Genomic DNA, 21,734 nt, shown 5'->3' on the forward strand with positions numbered 1-21,734 from the left:
TTGCACTACATCTCCTTGTTGCATCATCGACATAATGATCAGATCAACAAGTATGCACTATGCTGTAGTGATTCCAAGACTTTACGGTGCTTTTACTGTTAGTTTTCAAGGGGGAGTGAGATTGGCCCTGTTTCAAACACAAGCAATGGGGCCCCCTCCCGCCTCCACATATACTGCTGAAACAACAATCTAAAAGTCAACATTTTTTACAACTTTGAACGGTAATGCCTACTCTTGCTTTTCGCTCTGTAGAAAGCACACGATGTGGGAGGGCTTCACTGTGTGCTGAAAACCCGGCAAAGTCTCATTTTTCCTGTGAACAACTTTACCAAACAGCCAGAGACAATTGCCAGCAGATGCAGTGGAGAGTTGAACATGCAGAATGGGCATTGTCACATGACATGCACGCACATGAAGTCATTCACTCAAGATCTCCATGTTGGAATTTGATCTAATGGTCTCATGATATTGATCAGTGGGAGTTTAGAGGTCAGCAGGGGCCACGGAGAGAAACAGAAATCTTTTGGTTGGAGAGATTAAATATTGACTCTTCTTTTAGGTTGCTATTATTATTATTATATTATTATTGCTATAATAATATAATGCAGCTCACCCCCCCCCCCCCCCCCCCCCCCCCCCCAACTCCATCCCTCCCAGCAGTTCTCTACCCCGCCAGAGAGGGGCAGCAATCCGGTCTCACGCAGAAAAGTAAACACACCAGTTGTGATCCCCCCCACTCCCTCCTGGGGAGAAAAAGCTCAGCAGAGATTTGAAGGTGGGAGGGGAGAGGGTCTCCTGTCTGCGCCTTTGTCATGAAAAGATTTTACTCTGCTGTTTCAGGCAGAAGAAGGACTTCGGCTAAAGACGCTCCTCAAAGATTTTATTAAACTATGTGACTGGAACTGAAAACAAAGGTCAGTCGCTTTTTCTTTAAATGACATCTGGCTCACAGTGGGCTTTCTTATCAAGCAGGGATGCTGTGGGGGAGTCACGCGGCTGTGACAGACATACATTACTCCACACTTAACGGCTTTTACTGCGTTGTGTGTCTGCATCACAGCACTGAGAAATACGGTGCGGAATTTTTATTATACTATGCAAAATGTTGCTTTAGTGTTTTCTGGTGGTATTTCAGGCTCAGTTATGACGTTGACGTGCATGAACACTGCTGCAAATTATTACAGCTACTTAAGAATATGTGCCAATTAAAAAAAAAAAAAAAAAAAGGTTGGTTCAAATAACTTTGTAGTGAATTCAGTAACATTTGCACGACAGCAGCTTCAGAGACATAAATGCTTTAGATCACTAAAAATCTGCACTACATATTCTGATTACTTTTCAATTACTCTTAAAAGTCAAACAGTGACAAGAGTGGACCTCACACACGCCAAAGGCAAAAAAAATAAGTGTATTTTAATATGTCTACTTGTTAAAAATACAATTGCAAAAACACAACTTAAACAAATGATAAGTGATATTCAGAATAAGACATGTTCTGGGATGGGTCCAGATGTTTTGTTTTTTTTTATTTGTTTGTTTGTTTTTTTTTACTGATTGTAGTTACTTATTCAAACCTTTCAGTGAGTCTACAAACTAAAACTGTGTTGAATGATCTGTTTCCATGTGTTGCATTTCTGTGGAATTTAATTCTTACTTTTTGATGGTTTTATGAGGAAATAACTGAATGTAACATCATTGCAGCTTGCTCTGAATTCAGGAAGGTTTAGATAGTTTGTCAGGCAACACATATTTAGGGTCACCGAGTCAGACATATCGGCACAGTGGAGATTGTTGTTGACTCTCTCTAACCTAATTGAATAATCAAGAAAATATAAATAGATATTTGTTAGTGCGGATCTGACTGGTTATTACATGGAAATGAAAATCTCTGGTTGACATAACAATGACTGACATGTCAGGGAGCTACAGTCTGGGATTTGTGTAGTGTGAGAACAGCTCACCTCACAGTTACCACACATTTGATAAAAGCCATCTTATCAGTGGTCATTCTTCTAAGTGTTAACATCTTCTTGCATATTTATGACGTGCGCTACCCTGCTGTACTGGGAGATGCAGTAGGACCTCCTGCTCTCCACTTGAGGCTGTGGTTTTTCTCCCATTCTTTTTTTCAGGAGGCCTGGAGAATGAACTCATGCTGACTGGATGTCTAACTGTGTAAGAGGATACCCTCCTTCCTGTTGGCCTTCTCTCCAGACAGCGGGACCAGAAAATCTTAGATCAGCCATCTCTGTCTTTCTATCCGCTGTGTGAGGTTTCAGGAAACTGTAGCGTCTGTATTAAATAATCCAACTGTATATCCTTCTGACTATTATACAAATGATTGTTCTGAGTCATAACCTGTAGAGGATTATAAACCTATATGGGAGTTAAATTGGATAGAGTTTAGCTGTACTGGTTCTTCTTTTTGCATGATCTGCCAGAAAAGGTTTAGTCTGGAAGACTCTGGGAATGGCTGTATTATTTCATAAATCCTGCTTAATTGCCAGATTAGATATGACCAAAATCAAAAAAGAAACTATATTAGGTGATATAATATTACTGGGGCTTTAAATGGAAAGTTGTGATAGGTTAGAAATTAGCAAATATGGTATGTTGTTGGTGAAGTACTGAGTTCAGCATGAGTTGCAGTACCCCTCGGTCCAGATTTGTCCAGCCGGCTGCCTCTGCCAGCTGCCTCTGCCAGCTGCCTCTGTGAATCTGGGATTCTGAGGGACCGTTTTCAGTGACTGGTCATGAGTCTGGGGCTAAAACATCATTAAGGTGCACAGGGCTGCTTTTCAGACTTTATTGGGGACAATGGGCCAGACATAAAAAAACTTTCCTCTAGATCTGTTTTCATACTTAGCCTGTCGGAAAGTTCTTTTTTTCTTTTCCTTAGAATGTGCACATCTGGAAAATGTGCTGAAATTGAAGCAGCGTTGTAGGGATTTTAAGGCTAAGTTGAGGGACCACTGTCTCAGTCAGTAGTGATCTTTTTCTTGGTTAAACAATGCTGTTGCTCAGCTTTGGAAAAATACTTGTGCAACATTTCTGGAAACAAAAACTGTGTTACAGGAAATTGAATCAGTTTTTCGAAAACGTAAAAGGTAAAGATCCTTGTGAGTAATGATTGAGGGATATTTTAGCTTTTTTCAATGAGCAATCTGATGTTTAAAGGAAGCCTCTTGCATGTCTGGTGGTTATTATACAATTAGTCTAGAGATTAATGAAAGTGATGTTAGAGCAATCCTGCTTTCTTGAATAACTGTATAATTGTAGTTTTGGTCACATTGCAGAATCTGGGAATCACTTTGCCTGTAAAATACCTTTAAAACGGACTGTTTCCTCTTCCAAAAGTGCATCATAACACAAAACCCTGGTTCTAATGCTGAATATGGATGAAATAAAAAAGTTTCATAAGCGTTTGACAGTTTTCACCCTTTCCAAGGTGAAATAAAGCAGCTGCTTGGTCATCTGAGTTAGTAGCACCTACATTGGTGTGTTTTCAATCCTTCCTCAGTTGAAAATGCAAAATGTGGTTTCACATGTTTATCGTGTTTACAGAATGTACAGTTCAAAGTGCTTCAGCACATCACCTCTTGATGCAAAAACTGTCACTAGTTGGATTTCCAGCTCAGACATCTTCTGCATGGTGTAGACTGTCTGCCACTTCCACTTTTCCAACTTCCTTCCTTTCAACATTACCTTACTGATTGAAATGGGAAAAGTTGATATTTGATGTTTGAGAATGGATTCTTGATGCATCTAAGATTTGATTATTTCCCATATTTTCAGTCTTTTTGCTTTTTAAAGCAGGACTTAGAAATTATTTCTACAACTGGGCTAAACGTGATAAAGGTGGTTTGTACTGGTAATATGTTAATGTGCAGGTATGCAGTGTTCTTGTGAAGCTTTTTCAAGATTTTTTAATATATTTTTCAAAGCATTTCATATTTTTTCTGCTTCTTTATTTGAACAATTTTTATTATAATAATTAACCTTTACTTTGCCAGAACTCCTGGTCTACGTCAGGGCATTAGCATAGACAAAAGACATCCATAAGGATGTCTTTTGCTCTGTGTATGGAGACATTCATATTGATTTTCTCTTTTTCCATGCAGAGGTCCCAGCTGAATTCTGCATCCTTTCCTCAGATCCATCAGAAAAGGGGGCTTCACTGTGATGAACAGGATGCTTCCTCAAAGGAGCGCTATGACCACGCTGGGCTACGGTACAAGTAAGACAGATTTGTTTTTGTATTTGGACTAAACCTTCAGGACGCTAAGAATAATTTACAGATATTTAATATGCAGACAATATGTCAGACTTGATTGCATATCCTTTTAGTCAAATCCCTTGTGTTAAAAAAGGTGAATGGCTTTAAACATAGCTAACATCTTGCAGGATGGGCTTTATTAAGAATTTCATGAAGGAGGCTTATTAAGTTATCTGGATAGTTTTCTGTGACCCGGAAGCTAAGGGCATCACATCAGCTCCTGCATATATTATCTTATTCTGAGGATTATAGTCAAGTAGCAGCTAGTTGTTTAGGGGTAATCCATCTTTCTTCCAGTCTTATAAGAGATAATCACCTTTCTCAGTATTTTTTTTTTTTAACTTTGAAGGCCCATCATTAACTTATAAAAGTAGACAGTAACAGATAACTGTAACTGCATTTTTTACTCTTCCTTGATCCAGTTGCTTTCTTCTCTCTACTTCCGTAACTGTTTAGTTGTCCTCGGGATTTCTGTTGCAGTCAAGACTTTGCAAAAGAAATTCTGGCTTGTCTTGGTTCACCAGCATACTTCCATTTTTAGAAGAGACTTTACCAGTGACTGAGCCAGTGTTTGTATTGGGCTCAGAGTTGTATGAGTGCACATTCTTTTTGGTCCCATCCCCCTTACTCAGCACAGGATTAATATCACATCTTTAAGACGCACTGCTGCTTTTTGAATCAACGATGTTACGTTCAAACTGTTATGTAAGTCCAAAAGGATTGTTTTACTCTCTGTCAACTTTTTTTTTTCTCTCACAGACTGTGTGAAGATTGAGCACAGCAACAGTAGCTCAGTGGGGGGGACGTTGCTGAGGGGCTCACGCTCAAAGGCAGAGCTTCAGGAACTGATGGAGACGCTACAGCGCAGGAAGAGCGCTCTTGAAGCCAGCCTGAGGGCAGCAGAGTGCAGCCGAAAGTACCTCAGTGTGCCTCCAGCCGGTGGAACCCAGACCACAAGACCACTGTCGATCCTCAGCAATACGGAGCGAACCCCGTCGGGCTCCAGAAGCTTTTCTTACATTACCAGCAACAGTGTGCCCCCATCCCCACGTCAGGGAGAGCGCCAGCTCAGCTCTAATGGCTTGCTCCGTCATTACCACTCTCGCCACCAGTCGCAGGACAGTCTTCTGCTGTCCAATGCAGAAGATGGAATCTCTCTGCTCGCCTCCTATGGAGAGCCAGTCCCTCGTTCTCCCAGGGTCAAAAGCGGAGCAGCTAGCGTGCCGTCCAGCCCTCGAATGGGTCGCAGGCTCTACTCTCAAGCCAAAGCTGGAGGGGACTCGAGACAGAGGAAATACTCCACTGGCTCCCTAAACAGTCTGGGGATGCACAGTCGCTCTTTGCCCCGGCTTCACAATGCAGTAGATCCTCCTGTTTTGTCACTGCCTTTACGTCATTCAGTGGGTTCCCACAGAGGGGTAGTCTCGGCAGGACAGCGGCGAAGTCTATCCTCGCTGGAACAACCACCAGATGTGACAGTACCAGCCAGTATGCCCAGCACGCCTAGGAGGTCCAGTCTGGCTTCTTTGAGCTCACTGGGTGTAGAAATTGATGGGAACGGCTTAGATCTGGGCTTTGGAGAGAGAAGAATGTCATTTGGTAAGAGTGGGCTGAGTCCTGGACAGCGGGTGGGCAGCATCACTTCTTTGAATGGCAAAGAGGAGCTGAGAGACTACCATCAGCACCAGAGAGATGAGCGGCTGAGGGAGCAGAAAGTCCAAAGACTGGTGAGGGGATTTATCCCCACTTTGACCAATGTTTTTAACAGTTTTTAAGACCTTCTTTCAGAAGAACTCATCGCCTGTCATTCAATCATTCCCTGTGCAGGAATGCCAGCGTCTAGAGACCATCCTAAACCTGTGCACTGAGATGGGACAGGTGGTGAGGGAACCAGCAGTCTCAGCTGTTTCCAACCTGCAAAAGATCAATAAAGAGCTGGAGAAGCTGCAGGTGTCAGACGATGAGTCAGTGTTTTCCGACTCTCCCAGCAGCACTGCTCCAGAGCGGCAGCAGAGCAGCTACAGGGAGGCCAGGTCCCACTCACCTGCAGCCAGCCTAAACAGCAGTGCCCCCTCTCCCTCCACACATCACAGAGCCAAAGTAAGCTTTAACAAATGCATGCACTGACAAATACTCACTACCATGGGTGTCGGGGATTTATAGATTTGAAAAATGTTTCAGTGGAAGTGCAAAACGACTGCAGCTACAGTCCAGTCTATCTTTATTTTTTAAGGTAACAGCAGTTTTAGACTGCTAAAATTGGAAGTGTTTGAATCACTCACTATAAAGCAGTGAATGCGTGTGAGAAATTGTAATTGAAAGCTAGTCGACGCACCACGTTTGACAGCAAGTTAGCATTCTGGGAACTAGGGTCCTAAAACTGGCTATGTATGGCTGTACCCTGTTATGTCCTGCTACGGAGTGACTTTTAAACTCAGAGGTTTAAGCTATAGTGAAGATTAATGAGTTACTCCCCTCCTGTGGAATGCAGTTAATCTCACTGCTGATAGTTTGTTTACCTCTGGATGTTTATGTCTGGCAATATCAGTGTATTTTTCCTATTTTCCAAATTTCTAAAGAACTATTTAATATCAAATGCAGTTTATGTTTCTACTGATAGATGTCAGTATGTGAATTAGATGTTGGGAAACTTGGTCAACATTGCTTCGAGTTAAACTTTTTTATGGTTGTTGTATTGGTGCAAATGCATCCGGTTGTGTTTGACAACAGCTTTGTTGAGAATAATATTATATTTATATTTTTTTCTTAAGAAAGTGATTTGGCCTAAATTGTTGAAGAAAACCAGAAACTTGTGTAAGTCTAAGAAACAGTTAAAAGCATCTATTTCAAGGCATTTTCCAGGGTATTACTTGCTACATAAACTTCTAGTTTGTCTCTAGCTTTGCTAGACAGCCATTCTGCTTTTCATCAGAAAAGAGTGTGCAGCTAACAGTTTGTACATTTCCTGTTTATGCTGGTTGTTTAGACAAATAAACAAGGACATAACAGTTGCACAAGTACCTCTCATTTCTCTGCTATTCCTCCGATTCGACCTGATCTTTTTTTTCTAGCGTTTTTTTGTACTGAGTAAAACCTCACCACACAAGTAATTAAACACATTTACGACAAAATACAGCGCACAGGTCAAATAGTGTCATTTTTATTCTCAAGCAGGCCCCCTCCTCTACTGTACAGCAGTTACAACCTTAACATTGTGTCTGGTTTTAATGAAGAAGTCCCAGTTTTGTTTCGGCACCGAGACATTTAAACTCAAGAAGGAGGGGGTAACAGGAAATGACTTTATCCCACAGAGAATTTGTGTGTGCATGTGTGTGCATGTGTGTGCATGCACGCACAGATGTGCATGGCTATATATGTAGAAGAATGCAAGTGTATTTGCATGCAAGGGAATTAGCTTTTCCAGATGTTTTGAAGTTTCTGCTCAGGTGAAGAAGATGGAAGACCAAGCAGAAATGACAATGGAGTTGAACCTTATTCATGGCTTTTTCTATAAAAGGCACAATTTCAAAGCAAAGGTAGCATTTAGTAAATCCAGTTTTCATGTTGGACTCACAATTTCTGCTCTGTGTTAATTGTCACAGAAGTTTACAGACTCCATATACCTTCTCTTCCATCTCTTGCATTCCTCAGTGTAATGTGTGCAGGAAGAAAAGCGCACATAAGCTGTCTGAGAAATGATAAATCCTAACACTGCCGGGCCCACGAGCCTCTGTCTAATAATCCACCTGGATTCTTTACGGAATAATACTTGATACTGTAAGATGTCTCAAGTAAATTCACACACAAGTATGAATGAATGCTTGGAGGATTTTAACAGATGGTGCAATATGTGGGAGTGCTTTGGCGTGACTGGCATTGCTGTACACTGATAGAGATTTCCATTACACCCAGTGGAAAAGAATCCTCTACTTGTTGTCATTGATCCAGTTTTGGATGAGTTAAAACAGCAGCTGCTTTTGTGTAATTCAGTAAAATCTGATGCTACAGACTGGCAAATACTTTAAACTGCATTTACTCATAGATTCATATTCAGAGGGCGATTGCATTTTTTTTACTGTTTGGTTGTGTGTCTGCATTCATAATGAAAACAATAACAATAGAAACACTGACAATTCAGTAAATTTGAAGGTTCATGTTGGTCCAGGCATTTATTTGCATTCCTGATTTCATTACAGGCCTTGGAGAGTGTGCAGCTCAAACAGGAAGTGTCCCACATAGAGGAAGAAAGAATTCAAGTTCTTAACAACATAGAAGAGCTGGAGCAAAAGATCAAAGACCTGGACAACCAGATGGAGGAGTCTCTCCGAGAGGTAACCAGCACGTACGAATATAGAAGCACAACTGACACCCAAAGGGCTTGTGATTTGTTTGTTTGTTTTCTTATCTGGTTTGAGATAAACTGAAGACTTTTGGGTAATGTCAGAACACTGAGCAACTCGTGCAACACGTGCAAATACTAATTGTAAAGCTGCCTGAATCACAATGTGTAACGATCAGAAATGCACCAACTCGCCCAATAAGTCTCTGTCATACCACCCAATAGATTTAAATGCACTACATTCTTCCACTCCACAGATATATGGGTCAACAAGTGACTTCTTTGTCCACTCTCAGGCTAAATTTACCCGTTCATGTGGGTAGTGTTAACATGAACACATCCAAAACAGGTCATTTTTACATTTTTCCTTATTGTTTATATTTTCATACAAACAGCGACAAGAGACAAAAAGAAGCAACTAAATTAATTAATTGAATAAATAAACAAGAATAAACAAATATACATTCAAAAACACTAGTGGACAAGAATCAAACCCATGAGGAAGGTTACAATGAGAGCCATGACATTCATCACAACCGTCAGCGATGCTGGAAGGAAAGTTGTGACAGTCCAACTTTTGAAAATTGAATCCTATAGAAAACTTATGAGGGTGAGATGAGCACATGTGGAACTGGTATGAAATGTGGTTAGAGCCGCCTCCCACCAATCATCACCCAGAGTCACTCCCAGTTTACCCAATATGAAATGAAAATCAGGAAATGATGACTTAATGGAATGCCTTCATAACTATAACTTGTATTTTCACCATCAGAGTCAAGATCTCTAAAAAAAAACATAAAACCTTTTTCATACTAGCCAGAAAAAGAAGAGTAAAACGTAAAAAGAAGTATTACAACGTTAGCAAACTTTAGTGTAGAACTGACCATTTGGTTTTTGCTGAAGGCAGAAGGCTTGGTTGGGATAAAAGAACAAATGGATCCCAGCAAAAAGGAAATAAACACCACATAACTATGCTTCTAAGTTAATGGTTTAGGCTAAACTATGTTCTCACTGTGCTGTTATGAGTAGTCAGTTCAGCACAACATGTTCCTACTAGCCAATATATTTATTGCAAAAGTGTGCACTAATAACAGATTCAACATATAATGGTGTGATTAAAAAATCAGCTCAATGAAAGGCTAAAATAGAAATTTTCTACCCTTTTCTGCCATTCCCTGCAGGTAGAGGTGGAATGTGCTCTGCTGGATGGAGAACAGGAGTCTGAGATGGCCCAGTTACAGAAAGAAAAGGAGCTGCTGGATGAACTTAAGGGGAAAATGCACAGCAATGAGAAAACAACTAATGGAGACAAGTCTCAGGTACAAAAAAGTCTATAGAATAGTCAAAACGGCAAACTCTGAGTAATTTGGCTAATATAAAAAGCTGAGATTAATTTCTTTAGCCTGATCCTGCCTTTATTGGTTGAGTAAAGAGGATGCTGACATCAGGACATGGGTAGCAAACTCTGGCCTGTTGAGAATAAACCCACCGGTCAAACAAACCTCAGGGATAAATTCAGTTCAAACACAGCTTCCTGGAAAAGTTTAATTTTCCATTAAAACCAAACAAACCAGTGATTAAATACTTCACTAAAACACAAACGCATCCATGTAGAGCATATTTGGACTTTATTTCACATATGTTTTCCAAAAGCCGTAATTAGCTTTTTCATGTCCCCCCGGTGTGTCTCAGGAAACGGAGGAGCAGACCAAAAGTTCAGAGGATTTGGAGTTTCAGAAACTGGAAAGAGAAATTAAGCAGGATGAGGAAAAGGAAAATCAAAGCCAAGAACTTCTGCGAGAGATCGCTGAGTGTCAGCGGCTTACTGTCACACGCAAGGTACACCCAGTGAGTCCCCATGCAGCATGTTGTGTATGTTTAACACCACCACTATGCTGCCTTTGCATCACTGTAGCAACCAGACTTCAAATATATATATATATATATATATATATATATATATATATATATATATATATATATATATATATATATATATATATATACATATATACATATATATATATGCACAAAATAAAAGTATTTTGTGCTAATGACAATGACAATGAAAAGAGTTTTTTGTAGGACTGTAATTATTACTCCACTGTTTGTGTTTTTGTTATTAATCTTACTGCAGGTTGTGCATGAAAGTAAAACTGCAAAATATTGAGCACAATTGCTGCACAAAGCATGAACTAATTGCAAGAAGGCAGCAATGGTAAGCATGCACCACTGAAGATCTAACAATGCAAGTGTCCAGTTTAAAACTACAAATGGGGGAAGACAGAGATGATGGGGCTGTAGGGAAACACAAATCTCACAAACGCTGAATAGTTCTGTTCCCTGTTATTGCTTTGTTGTTGCTTCAAAAATGCAACACATCTCTGCTGTACTGGTCAGAAGGTTTACAGATATTATGTTCTGATGCTACATTCATCATCTCTCCCAGGAAAGAATTATGACTCTGAAGAAACAGTCCTCACAGATTACTTTACAGGCTCAGCAAGAAAGAGAAAATTTCCAGAGAGAGAAAAACAATCTGCTCATCATGCTTCAGAAGGTAAGTGAAAGTACACAGCAGATCCACAGTACATAGTTATTTTTGATTAGCTCATGAGTGTGTGTTGTCTGCAGGAAAGGGATAAACTGGTGTCTTTGGAAGGAAAGTATGCAGAGTTGTCTGAGGGGCAGACCTTCACCAACAACCCTGTAGGCATCAAAGAGGTAGGAATCCGTTACAGCAGCACTGCTAAGATGCTACGTTTCCACACACAGGAGTTTCTGTATCTCTGCAGAGTTGTTTTTATCCTTTTATATGTTTTGCGTTTCTTTGATTGCTGTGTTTGCTGCAGCACTTGGACTCTCTGAAGGAAAGGAAAAGAAGCAACAAAGAAAACTCTGCTCACCCAAGTGAAAGCCTACCTCATAAGAGGAGCCAGCAGCTCCTCGGCTCATATGGCAGATCTCTGGGACGCACACTCCCTCACAAGGTCTGCTTTTCTTCTAAATGAATCTGAATCACAGAATTTCAATTCAGCTTGACTGAATTTTGTTTGAATCAGACAAACTGTGCTACTCATCTGCTGAATAGGAACTAGTCAGCTTCAAAGAACTACAGTCTAATTATTATTCTTATTTAAATGACACCGTAAGACTAGAAAGTCTCATAATACTAGTTTGAAAATGAAATCACTCATTTGGATTCTGGCATCTAGAAAAGGGGATTTTATTGACTTTTTTCCATTCTGCGAACCTCAGTCCCTCGAGAATGATCCACCCAAACAGGAATTCTCTTTTCTGTCTGACACGCAACACCCGAGCTGCTCAGGAAGTACTTATACATGTGAGGGTACTTTGAAGTTGTATGAAAGCTGTAAATTATGTGTTCTTTTTTTTTTTTTTCATAGTCTCACCTACCTTTATCCCAAAGCTCCAGCTGTGGCAGCGTCATCCCGCAAGGCTTCAGCTTCTCACCTCGTCGACTGGCTAAGAGTAAGTCAGAGCGACACGATGCTACTTGCTGCTTAAGTCTTGTAGTTTTAGTAATAGTAGTTTGCCTGGCTGTAAACTTCAAGCTTTATGGCTTACAGGCTTCAGAGCCGTGAATTTTGTGGCGATCAGTGGCACCACAGAAAGGAAGTTACATTTAACCCAAACTTGAACATGAAGGAGCTAAAGTTAGCTTGAAATATCTGCAGCCTGGCAGCTGTAATCTGGTGCCTTCGCTGCAGGTATTTCCACTTTGTTATTGCTGTGTTCTCTTCTGTTAGCAGGCAACAGCCACACACACATGAACGAAGAGCGACAGAGACAAAGCGACTTTTGCAGCAGAATGGTCTCGGAGCCCAGCATGTTCTTGGACTCTTTCTCTTACCCGGACACCAGCCAGGCCTCGGACACTGTCAGTGTGGACAGTTCTGACAGTCTGGAGACCAGCTTCTCTGCTTGCTCCCCAGACAACATCTCCAGGTTTGGAGATTACACACAGAGGTCATTTTAATGGGTTTCAGTTGAAGAATAAAATAGATAGATTGTTGTGTCAGAAGAAGAAATCAGTGTTTAGGATTTTTGAGGAGGCCGTAACGCTCAGTGACAGATGAGAGACATGATATTTACTCACACAGGTGTACAGAAATTTATGGTTTTATTCATAGATGGTGCTGACTGAACACATGGCAGTTACCTTTTGTCCATATTTAAAAGATAATCTGAAACTCAATATTATATATTTACCTGAATTTATTTTATTGCTCTATTCTTGTTTTGGTTTTATTATTACAGTGATTTTTGACCCACCAAAGTGTGACTTGACCGCTGTGAGGCAGCTGTATGAACGTGTCATTCTGTAGGAGCGCGCTTTGCCACAATCTAAAAAAAAATCACATTTAAAGATTATCTTTTGGAAGATTGATGGTGGTGGTTCAACACCTAGAGCGGCCAAATATGAGTGAACTATTATTGATTTGCCTAACCCTTACAAAGATTAACAGTTAATTATTGGATATTAATAAACACAAACTACTTGTTTGTGACACTTTCTAAAACCAAATCCTTGTGAACACTGGTTAACATGTGCAGATTAGTTCAATGCCAGTTTCCACATGTGCTTCACACTGGGGCATTTTCCGTATGAGACGTCTCAAGTGCAAGTAGTCGTACTGTGTGACCTTCACAGGAGACAGGTCACTAGGCCAAAAGTATGCTGTGGAACTGGGAGGGGTTTTTTTTTGTTTTCATTGAAAATTACGTGCTCCTCATATATTTGAAAATAATTCAAGTTTTTCTTCTGCTTGACATCTTGTGTTTTGTATCTTGCATCAGTGCTAGCACATCCAACATGGCAAAGATCGAAGAGATGGAGCGTTTACTCCGAGAGGCCCAGGTTGAGAAGCAGAGACTCCTTGAGCATCGAGTAATGAACCAAGCCCAACCTAAACTTAGTGTTAGTGTGTTACAGTGGATGTTGTTTTTTTAACGTGTGGCTTGTGCAGGAGCGTGAGATGGAGATCCGCAGGCAAGCTTTGGAGGAGGAGAGAAGAAGAAGAGAGGAGCTGGAGAAACGGCTGCAGGAGGAGACAAGCAGGAGACAGAAACTCGTGGAAAGAGAAGTGAAGCTCAGGGAGAAACAGAGATCGCAGGTACTCAGAAAGAAGAAGTTAAGATGTTGTCTCGGTGTGTTTTCCAATATACTTAATGTTGATAACTTTAAAAAAAAAAAAAAAAAAGCAGGGTTAAACTTTCATTGGATTTTGTTGCTTTTTCCCGTAGTCTCGGCTGTTGACTCGCTACCTCCCTGTGAGAAAAGATGACTTTGATCTCCATGGCCACATCGAGGCAGCTGGGCATAACCCAGATGCCTGCTTCCATCTGGCCATCACTGATAAAACCTGTAGAGGGTTTCTGGTCAAAATGGGAGGAAAGATCAAAACTTGGAAGAAACGTTGGTTTGTTTTTGACCAGAATCGCAGGACGCTCACATATTATGCAGGTGGGTATCTGGGTTCCTGCTCAGTGTGTGGTGGAGTTACGGCAACACTGATGTCACTGGAGCTATGATGGGATGCTTGAGATGCTGAGAATAAGCTTTGATCACAGCTCTGTTTATGTTCTCTGCTGCAGACAAACATGAGACCAAGATGAAAGGAGTCATTTACTTCCAAGCCATAGAGGAGGTGTACTATGACCATTTAAAGAATGCACACAAAGTAAGTCCATTTATGTACACAAAAGGCTGCGTCTGAGATTTTTACAGGTGGTACTGTTAACACCGACTTAAATATTGATGTGTTTTTCCTCTTCTTGTCTCATTTCCCTCCCACAAACTTCTCCTTATCCCTCCCCCCTTCTGAACTACTCTCCATTATTTTCACATTTTTCACAAATTACACTCACTCCCACACACAAGAGCCCCAATCCATCGCTGACCTTCAGCGTGAAGACGCACGATCGGGTGTACTACATGGTGGCTCCGTCTCCCGAGGCCATGCGCATCTGGATGGACGTTATTGTTACTGGTGCCGAAGGACACATGCATTTCATGGTGTAACAGACCTGGGTCTGAATTTATTTGCTTAACATTGAGGAAACTTGCCTGCTTTCATGCGCTTTCCTGATTTTATCAAAGTAATAGCAAACACGTGTAGGGATGAGATGAAGTTCCAGCAGGTCATCCAAACATTAGCTTTTGTTTACACTTGCAGTCAGTTACAAATGATCTGCTCACATGCACACTTTATAACTGTGTAACTGTGCTTTGAAAGATGATAAGATTTGACGTACTGCTTTCAGCATTAAACTATTTAGTGTTTTTTGTAAGTCATTTTATTTTTTTTAACATTTAGCTGCAACATCATTTGAGATTTTCTTACTTTCCTCTTTGTAATGCAAAATCTCTGATTGTCCCAAACTCAAGCTGCTTCATTTCCAGTCGACACCACATGCACATAAACAAATGTATCCCAACCAGCTTTCCATAAACTGTGGCCTTTTGTATATATAGACATGTTCAAAGCAAAGTGTACTTCTGTCCATCCACCTTCTTCCACTTCAGCTTTCCACCTTTACAGTGTGTCCTTGTCAGCACATTTAGCACACCGCTGCCTCCCTTCTACCAATATAAGCTGATCTTCTCTGCTTAGCAGGGTTGAATGTCCACATTCAGTATACCTTCAAACCAGATTTTGCACCACTTTTCATGATAATGAAATCCCTTTTTTTTTTCTTCACTAAAATTAAATCAATGAAAGAAATATGATTCTTTAATAAACCTTTTTGTTTGTAATTGTATAGGAAGGGGAAGAAATATTTACATATCACAGTGCTGCTATGTTGCATACATATAGCTGTGCAGCTAGCTCCCTCTGTTTGTAGTGGAGAATGCAGGCCTGACACAATGAGGCCATGTTGTGCAGTCGTGATGCTGCATGTACTGCGTCACCAGTGTGTTCCTTAAAGTCGTGTTTTATTCTGTTTCACCAGAAGATGTCCTCATTGTAGTCATTGCAGTAGAATGATGTAATACTCAGGCTGGTTGACCCAGACTCAGTTATAAATGAGCAGTTTGTGAAGAAGCAGAACCTCAATCAGCCATATTATTCATGCTCAGATTCAAAATATGTGGCAGTATAGGAAAATTTATATCAAGCTTTACATTTGCTTTTTGAGAGCAAAGTATTTTATTTTATTTTTGTGTTGCACTTATTTTATCTGCATGTTCTTTGACTATCTGCAGCAGTCTGACTGTTTAACACCAAAGTGACCAGCTGTTGTTCTGCACACTGCAAGGCTCACTGTTTGTCATGTGCTGGTTGACTGTTAATACTCCTGCAGAGTACAGATGAGGCTACAGAGCTGACTGTATTACAGATGGGTTGTTGCCTTTGCAGGATGCTTCTCTGTGAAGCAAGGTACTCATCAGGTAAACATCTCATCCTGATGTTGTTGGCTGTTGTAAGAGAAAAGCCTTGAAACAGAACAATTTACTGCATTCATATATTTTTAATACTTTTAAGGTTTTATATAATGTATATATACTTTGTGATTTTCAAGGTGATGTTATGATTCAGGTTTTTATATTCAACTTGAATAAATTGTTCTGATTACTTTCTTTGTCTTATTAAACACAAGCATTTTGTAACAACTTGATCAGGTTAGACCACCGCGTTGGTGACACTTGTTTTCAAAGTTTTGTTTATACTAGATTTAAAGAAGAGTTTTGTAAGTTTCATGTTGTGTACCATATGTGAACTAGATGTTTTCCAAGTTCCCTTTTAAAAGATCGAACTTTATTAGTAAAATGTTTTAACAGCTGACATCACTATTATGATAGTATTTGAAAAATGAAAGACTAATGAAAATACTTTTTTTTCCCAGAAATGTTCCCTAAATTTGCTGTGAAAAATTATTGTACATTACATATTTGAATAATTCTACTTGAAATCATGTACGATCCATTAGCTGAACTTTGATCCTGGATGTGTTCTCATTAAGGCCCTCATGTTTGGACTCCTCCTCTAGACACTCGCAGCCTTTCATTGGTTGACCTAGTGGGGTTGGCATGGAAACACAGACTGAAGCATGCTAAATTAGGTTCTAAAGAAGCACATCATCTCTCCAGAGGCAGAAACAGACACAAACATGTACAGGCTATAGAAAGCCTGGATGCCCTCAGTGCATTCTTGGTGCTTTAATTTGTTTAACATATTTGGGGCACAGGGGCTGGCCTTACAGAAAGCAAGTATGCCTGCAGGGAAACACACATACAACACACAACCTGTACACAAAATTAGTCTGAGGAAGCTACCGCAAGATAGGGTAAAAGTGTATCCCACCGTGTTCTGTTGTGCTGTGTTCAAGGTTGTTAGAGTATCACAAATAGGCTCGAAGGCCACACCGCTTGGGAATCATGTGAATGCATGCTGACAAAAGGCGGCATTCACTGAATCTGTTTCAGTTTGCTCCTTAATAACTGGAGAAATCCTATTCTCACCAATATTTTGCTGTTATGGACACCATAATGTAATTTATCACACTGTGGCACAATGCATCTTCTTATCAATAACAAGGATTATCATATGCCTACAATCTGTTCAAGCTATTTCCTAAACATTGCAACCTCAAATTGCAGGTGCTGCCAAGATGCAAACATGTGTTCATACCGAGCCTCAGGGTGACACCGTTCTTTTCACAGGGAGATGGTTTAGCTCTCTGTAGTCTCTATCAGCACCTGATGTAGTGAAACCCTCGTGGTTTTCTCAGGCTAGTAATGGTTGTCTTTTCTCAGCTTGCAGCCCCTGGCTTCATAAGGCAAACAGAGGTCTTTTTGTGTTACCTCTGTAGTCTTTTTTTTTTTTTTTTTTTTTTTTTTTTTTAATCAAAGGAGCTTTCACCCCTTACCCTTTTACTTCTCAATTCTGACACCAAACTTGTTAACATTACTCCATAACTCAGATCAGCTTTCCATCCTTAACCTGATCTTTTAGTGTAATCAGTAGTGGATATTAGCTTTCTTTTTCAGCGTCTTTAGTCTCTGTGTAGCGATATAAATTAGACAATTAATTAGTCTGACCTTTACTGTTAAGATAATTACATGCTTGGTCTTATCTGAAGTGATATTAAATACTTATTTAAAGTAAATGATCCGCTCAGTCTTAGTTAATCAGCACTTCCATTTACACCAAGAATAGCAATGCCAGACATTCCCAAACCCTTTTACTGATAATAAGGTATGCATGTTAAGCGTTTTCCCTTGCAGCTGATTGGCTGGACTCTGCTAACACTGATGTGCTTACTATTCAGGTCATTGAGCTTGGAGTGTGGGTTATGTTGGAATGATGCTACTGTGAGGGCAATCTGAGCCTAAAGTGTAGTAGCATGGTGAGTAATCCACTGCCAGTAAATGATTTAAATGCACTCGTTTCTTTTTTTTTTCTGTTTGAAAACTGAAGCGCTGTGGAAAACATGATATAAAACATGACTTAAACAGATCTCCTCTTGCTAAGTATGCTGTTTAATTGATTAAATAAGAAACAGTACAACATAGATGAATCTCTACACAGAGACGTTCTCATCTGAGTATAATTGAGATTAAGATAAGGATGTGCCAGTGTACAAGCTGGAGATCTATCTCATCACCATCTCTGTCTTGCTCAAATGTCCATGATACCATTCATAATGGCAGCTGTCCATGTCCTTGGAAAGAGTCATTTCCGCTCCACCGTCCAAACAACAGTCCCTCCAATAGTGCAGTGAAATCTGATTTGTTACATATGAGCAGGCGCTGTACAGTCCAGTGTCTTGTGCAAAAAAAAAAAAAAAAATGGCACATTTTCTGCTACACAGATCCAGAGATAAGTGTGAAATGTAAATTTGGTCGTTGCATTACTCTGGCAGTTCATCTTCTGACATAAATAAAAGGTAAAGGGATTCATTATTTTCAAGAGACTTGCTGAAAAGAAATATTAAAAGAGTGGAATGTTCCTACAAAAACTGGGAGTAACAAAAGTTAAAAGTATTGTAGAAAAGGCAGAATAAATTCTGAGTCTGTAGGAAAAGCACCCTCAGAAAGGCACTCACCTCTGTTCTGTGTGTGTGTGTATGTGTGTGGGTGTATGTTGCTTGCAGATGTCCTTTAATCTTGGTTGTCCTTAGTTACTGATGCTGCTGGGTGTTCAGGTGTGACCCTCAAACCTTTCCTGAGTGCATGTCCAGTTGGCTCAGCACCAAAGAGCCAAGCTGTTGCTCCAACTCCCTCGGCGGAGATGTTTTTGTGCTTGAGTTGCTGCCAGCCTCCTTGACTCTCTGCATATGGTGTCGTGAAGTCAAGAGATGAGATAATTGCAGGATAGAAACGGGGAGGCTAAAAAGGATGCTGCTGGAAAAAAGGGTGCAATGAGAGCCTTGATTTTTACAGTTATCTCCGTTTCAGCTCATTTCCTTATCTGCGTGCCACCGCCTGTCGGAGCAGGTTTGTTACCAGCCTTGCGGACGGGGACCTTGGAGACCGGGATCTTTGTGCGAGGGGGCTCTTTAGTCTGAGACATTTGGGAAGCAGCGTGAGACTGCGTGCCATGCTTCACAGGGATCTTTGAGTCACGCGCTGAACTGGTGAGAACTTTTGGTTGTTGAGGCTGCTGACTCTCCTCCTGGGTGTGTTTTGAGGTGGCCACATTTGCCTCAACAGTGCTGATTTTATCTTTACTGCCTGCATCATGTGAGTTGAAATGGGGCCTCTCTTCCAGCACAGGCGTAGGTGGATCCCTGCTTGGTTCATCACTCGCAATTTGGCTGTCCCGGACAGGTAGCTTGCCCACTCTCCCTCCTCCCACTACAGGGATTTTACTAAGCCCCGATGCTTTGACCTGTTGTGGCCTCTTTTCTTTGGAGGGTCCTTGGAAGCTTACATGTGACTCGTTAACAAGTTCTTTTGTTTTGGAGGACACAACTGTGCTTCCTTGTTCACCTGTGGCACCCGGAGAAGCCACTTGATGATCCACCAGTGTCTGTCCACTCCCTTTCACCTTCGCATTGATGGGAGCTTCCATCTGCAAAGTTGCAGGAGGAGAAGAAGGGGAAGAAAGAAGGGTGGAGAAAGAGTCAGTCATAGGTGCAGGATGGGATTTAGGCAGAGAAACTGGGATTTGAACAGGACCAGGGGGCACTCTGAATGCAGAAACTGGAACAGAAATAGGGGCAGGAGGATCTTTAGGTAATGATGCTGGGATCTGAGCAGGAGCTGGGGGGTCTTTAGACACAAAAACTGGGGTCTTAAAAGGTCCTGGAGGATCTGTAGATGCAGAAATCGGGATCTGAGCAGGTGCTGGAGGGTCTTTAGATGGAATAGCCTGCATTTTGACAGGAGCAGCTGGAGCTCTTGACAGAGAAACTACAATCTGGGCAGCTGCTGGAGGCTCATGTGAAGTGACCTGCATTTTAACAGGAGCAGGTGGATCTTTAGTTACAGAAACTGGAACGTGAGCTGGAGCAGGGGTGGATTTAGACTGAGAAACTTCCATATGAGTTGGAGCCGGAAGTTCTTTCGATGCGGAAACTTGAATATTAGCGGAAGCAGAGGAAACTGTGATCTGACCCAGAGTAGTTGGTGCTAAGGATGCAGCAGAAACAGCATGAGTGGTGGCGACTGATATTGGCATCTTATCTGAAGAGACTGGCGCTCCAGGGGGTTTACTTGTAGGAGGGATCTTATCTAAAGTTGAAGATGGAGCCGAAGCAGACGGTGGGCTAGGCTGGATCTTATTTGTGGCGGTCAAGGAGGAAGAGGGGGAAGAATCTGGAACAGTTGCAAAGGAGGGAGGGGTGTTATTTAGGGTCACCGTGGTGGGGGTGACGGTAGGCTTGAAAAAGGATGGAGATACCGAGGCTGAGGCTGTAGGAAACGATGGTGCTAATGTCATCTTGGAGGAAATATCTGATGCAGGAGAGGAGGGCTTAATTGTAACTGCACAGGTTACTGATCCTGACATCGGTGCTTTAGATTCTCCAGGAGCTAAGCTTTGAGAGGGTTTGAAGGAAGTTAAATTTTGCGCGTTCAAACTGCTAACTGAGTCCAGATGAACAGGCGGAGGTTTGGTAACAGGGATGGGAAGGCTATGGGTAACTACAGGTTTGGCTGATACAGGAGGTGTAGAAGCTACATGACTCGGTTTACTTACAGAAACAATATTTTGAGAAGGCAACGTGATCTCTGAAGCCGGTTTACTAGCTGAAAAGAGAGGAGATGGAGTAACTGAAGAAGCCTTGACCGCAGTGGATGCTGTGGCCGTTGAGCTCGTTGCTGACGGAGTTGTCTTTGAAGCAGAAGACATCGCTGGAGCTGAAAAGCTTGTTAATGTCACAGGAGTAGTTGAGGGTTTTGTTGTGGTGTGAGCAGAAGTTAGATTAACTTTAATGCTGGCTGAAGGGTCAGAGGCCGGAGCAGAGTCTGAATTCGGTTTAACTGAGTGAGAGGTCAAAGTGGAAGATTTGCTGAACGATGTGAGGGTGGTGCTTGGCTTGGCAATGGTAGAGGTGGGGATGGACACAAAAGAGGTGCTGAGAGCTGTGGACACTGGTGAAGAGGAGGCGGTTGATTTGGCAAAGAGAGATGTAGATAATGGAGTCACATCCGTTACTACAGGGCTCAGAGCACTGCTGGCCTTTCCCCACTCTGCTTCCACATGAGCAATGATGTCTCCACCCCCTGAGATTGAGTCAAAGGTCAGGAGAGAGGAGATGTCTGCAAGCAAGGAGCTCAGGCTGTTATCGCCAGGTATCAGTGGAGGTTCAGAGGCGGGCAAAGGCGGCACACGGTCATGAGTTCTACTCACATCACCTGCTGTCATACAGGAAGGCTCCGATGGGGATGTGGCTGCACTGTCTTGAGTTATGGAGCCCTGGACTGGCTCATAGCTTTCTGTCTCAGGGCTGTCCAGAGAGCGAGGTTGGAATTTAGGTGTGAGGGTAAGGTCCTCTTTGATGATTTCCACACTATTGGCACGGGATGACATGAGAAGTGGGCTTGGAGGGGCTTCCTCCTTGTCCTCTTTATCCTTTGATCGAAGCTTAACATTGCCAAACAGGCCCTTCAGCCCACGGCGTTGCCGACCGACTGGCTGAGACACG

General features: G+C 41.6%; 1 protein-coding gene across 1 annotated transcript; it reads left to right on the forward strand.

The window, feature by feature from the left end:
* The first annotated feature begins 839 nt into the window (after positions 1 to 839).
* Positions 840 to 16,134, forward strand: phldb2a (pleckstrin homology-like domain, family B, member 2a). The gene is made up of 18 exons (XM_079247646.1): positions 840 to 914; positions 2,133 to 2,175; positions 4,122 to 4,237; positions 5,036 to 6,003; positions 6,104 to 6,376; positions 8,473 to 8,607; positions 9,797 to 9,934; positions 10,308 to 10,454; positions 11,065 to 11,175; positions 11,250 to 11,339; positions 11,468 to 11,605; positions 12,023 to 12,107; positions 12,386 to 12,584; positions 13,437 to 13,527; positions 13,607 to 13,753; positions 13,884 to 14,103; positions 14,235 to 14,320; positions 14,521 to 16,134. The coding sequence occupies exons 3-18, from the start codon at positions 4,183 to 4,185 to the stop codon at positions 14,659 to 14,661; spliced, it is 3,024 nt and encodes a 1,007-aa protein (XP_079103772.1). The 5' UTR covers positions 840 to 914; positions 2,133 to 2,175; positions 4,122 to 4,182; the 3' UTR covers positions 14,662 to 16,134.
* The last annotated feature ends 5,600 nt before the right edge of the window (positions 16,135 to 21,734 follow it).

The sequence above is a fragment of the Telmatherina bonti genome (assembly GCF_933228915.1).
Source record: "Telmatherina bonti genome assembly, chromosome: 10".
In the NCBI taxonomy this organism is placed as follows: Eukaryota; Metazoa; Chordata; class Actinopteri; order Atheriniformes; family Telmatherinidae; genus Telmatherina; species Telmatherina bonti.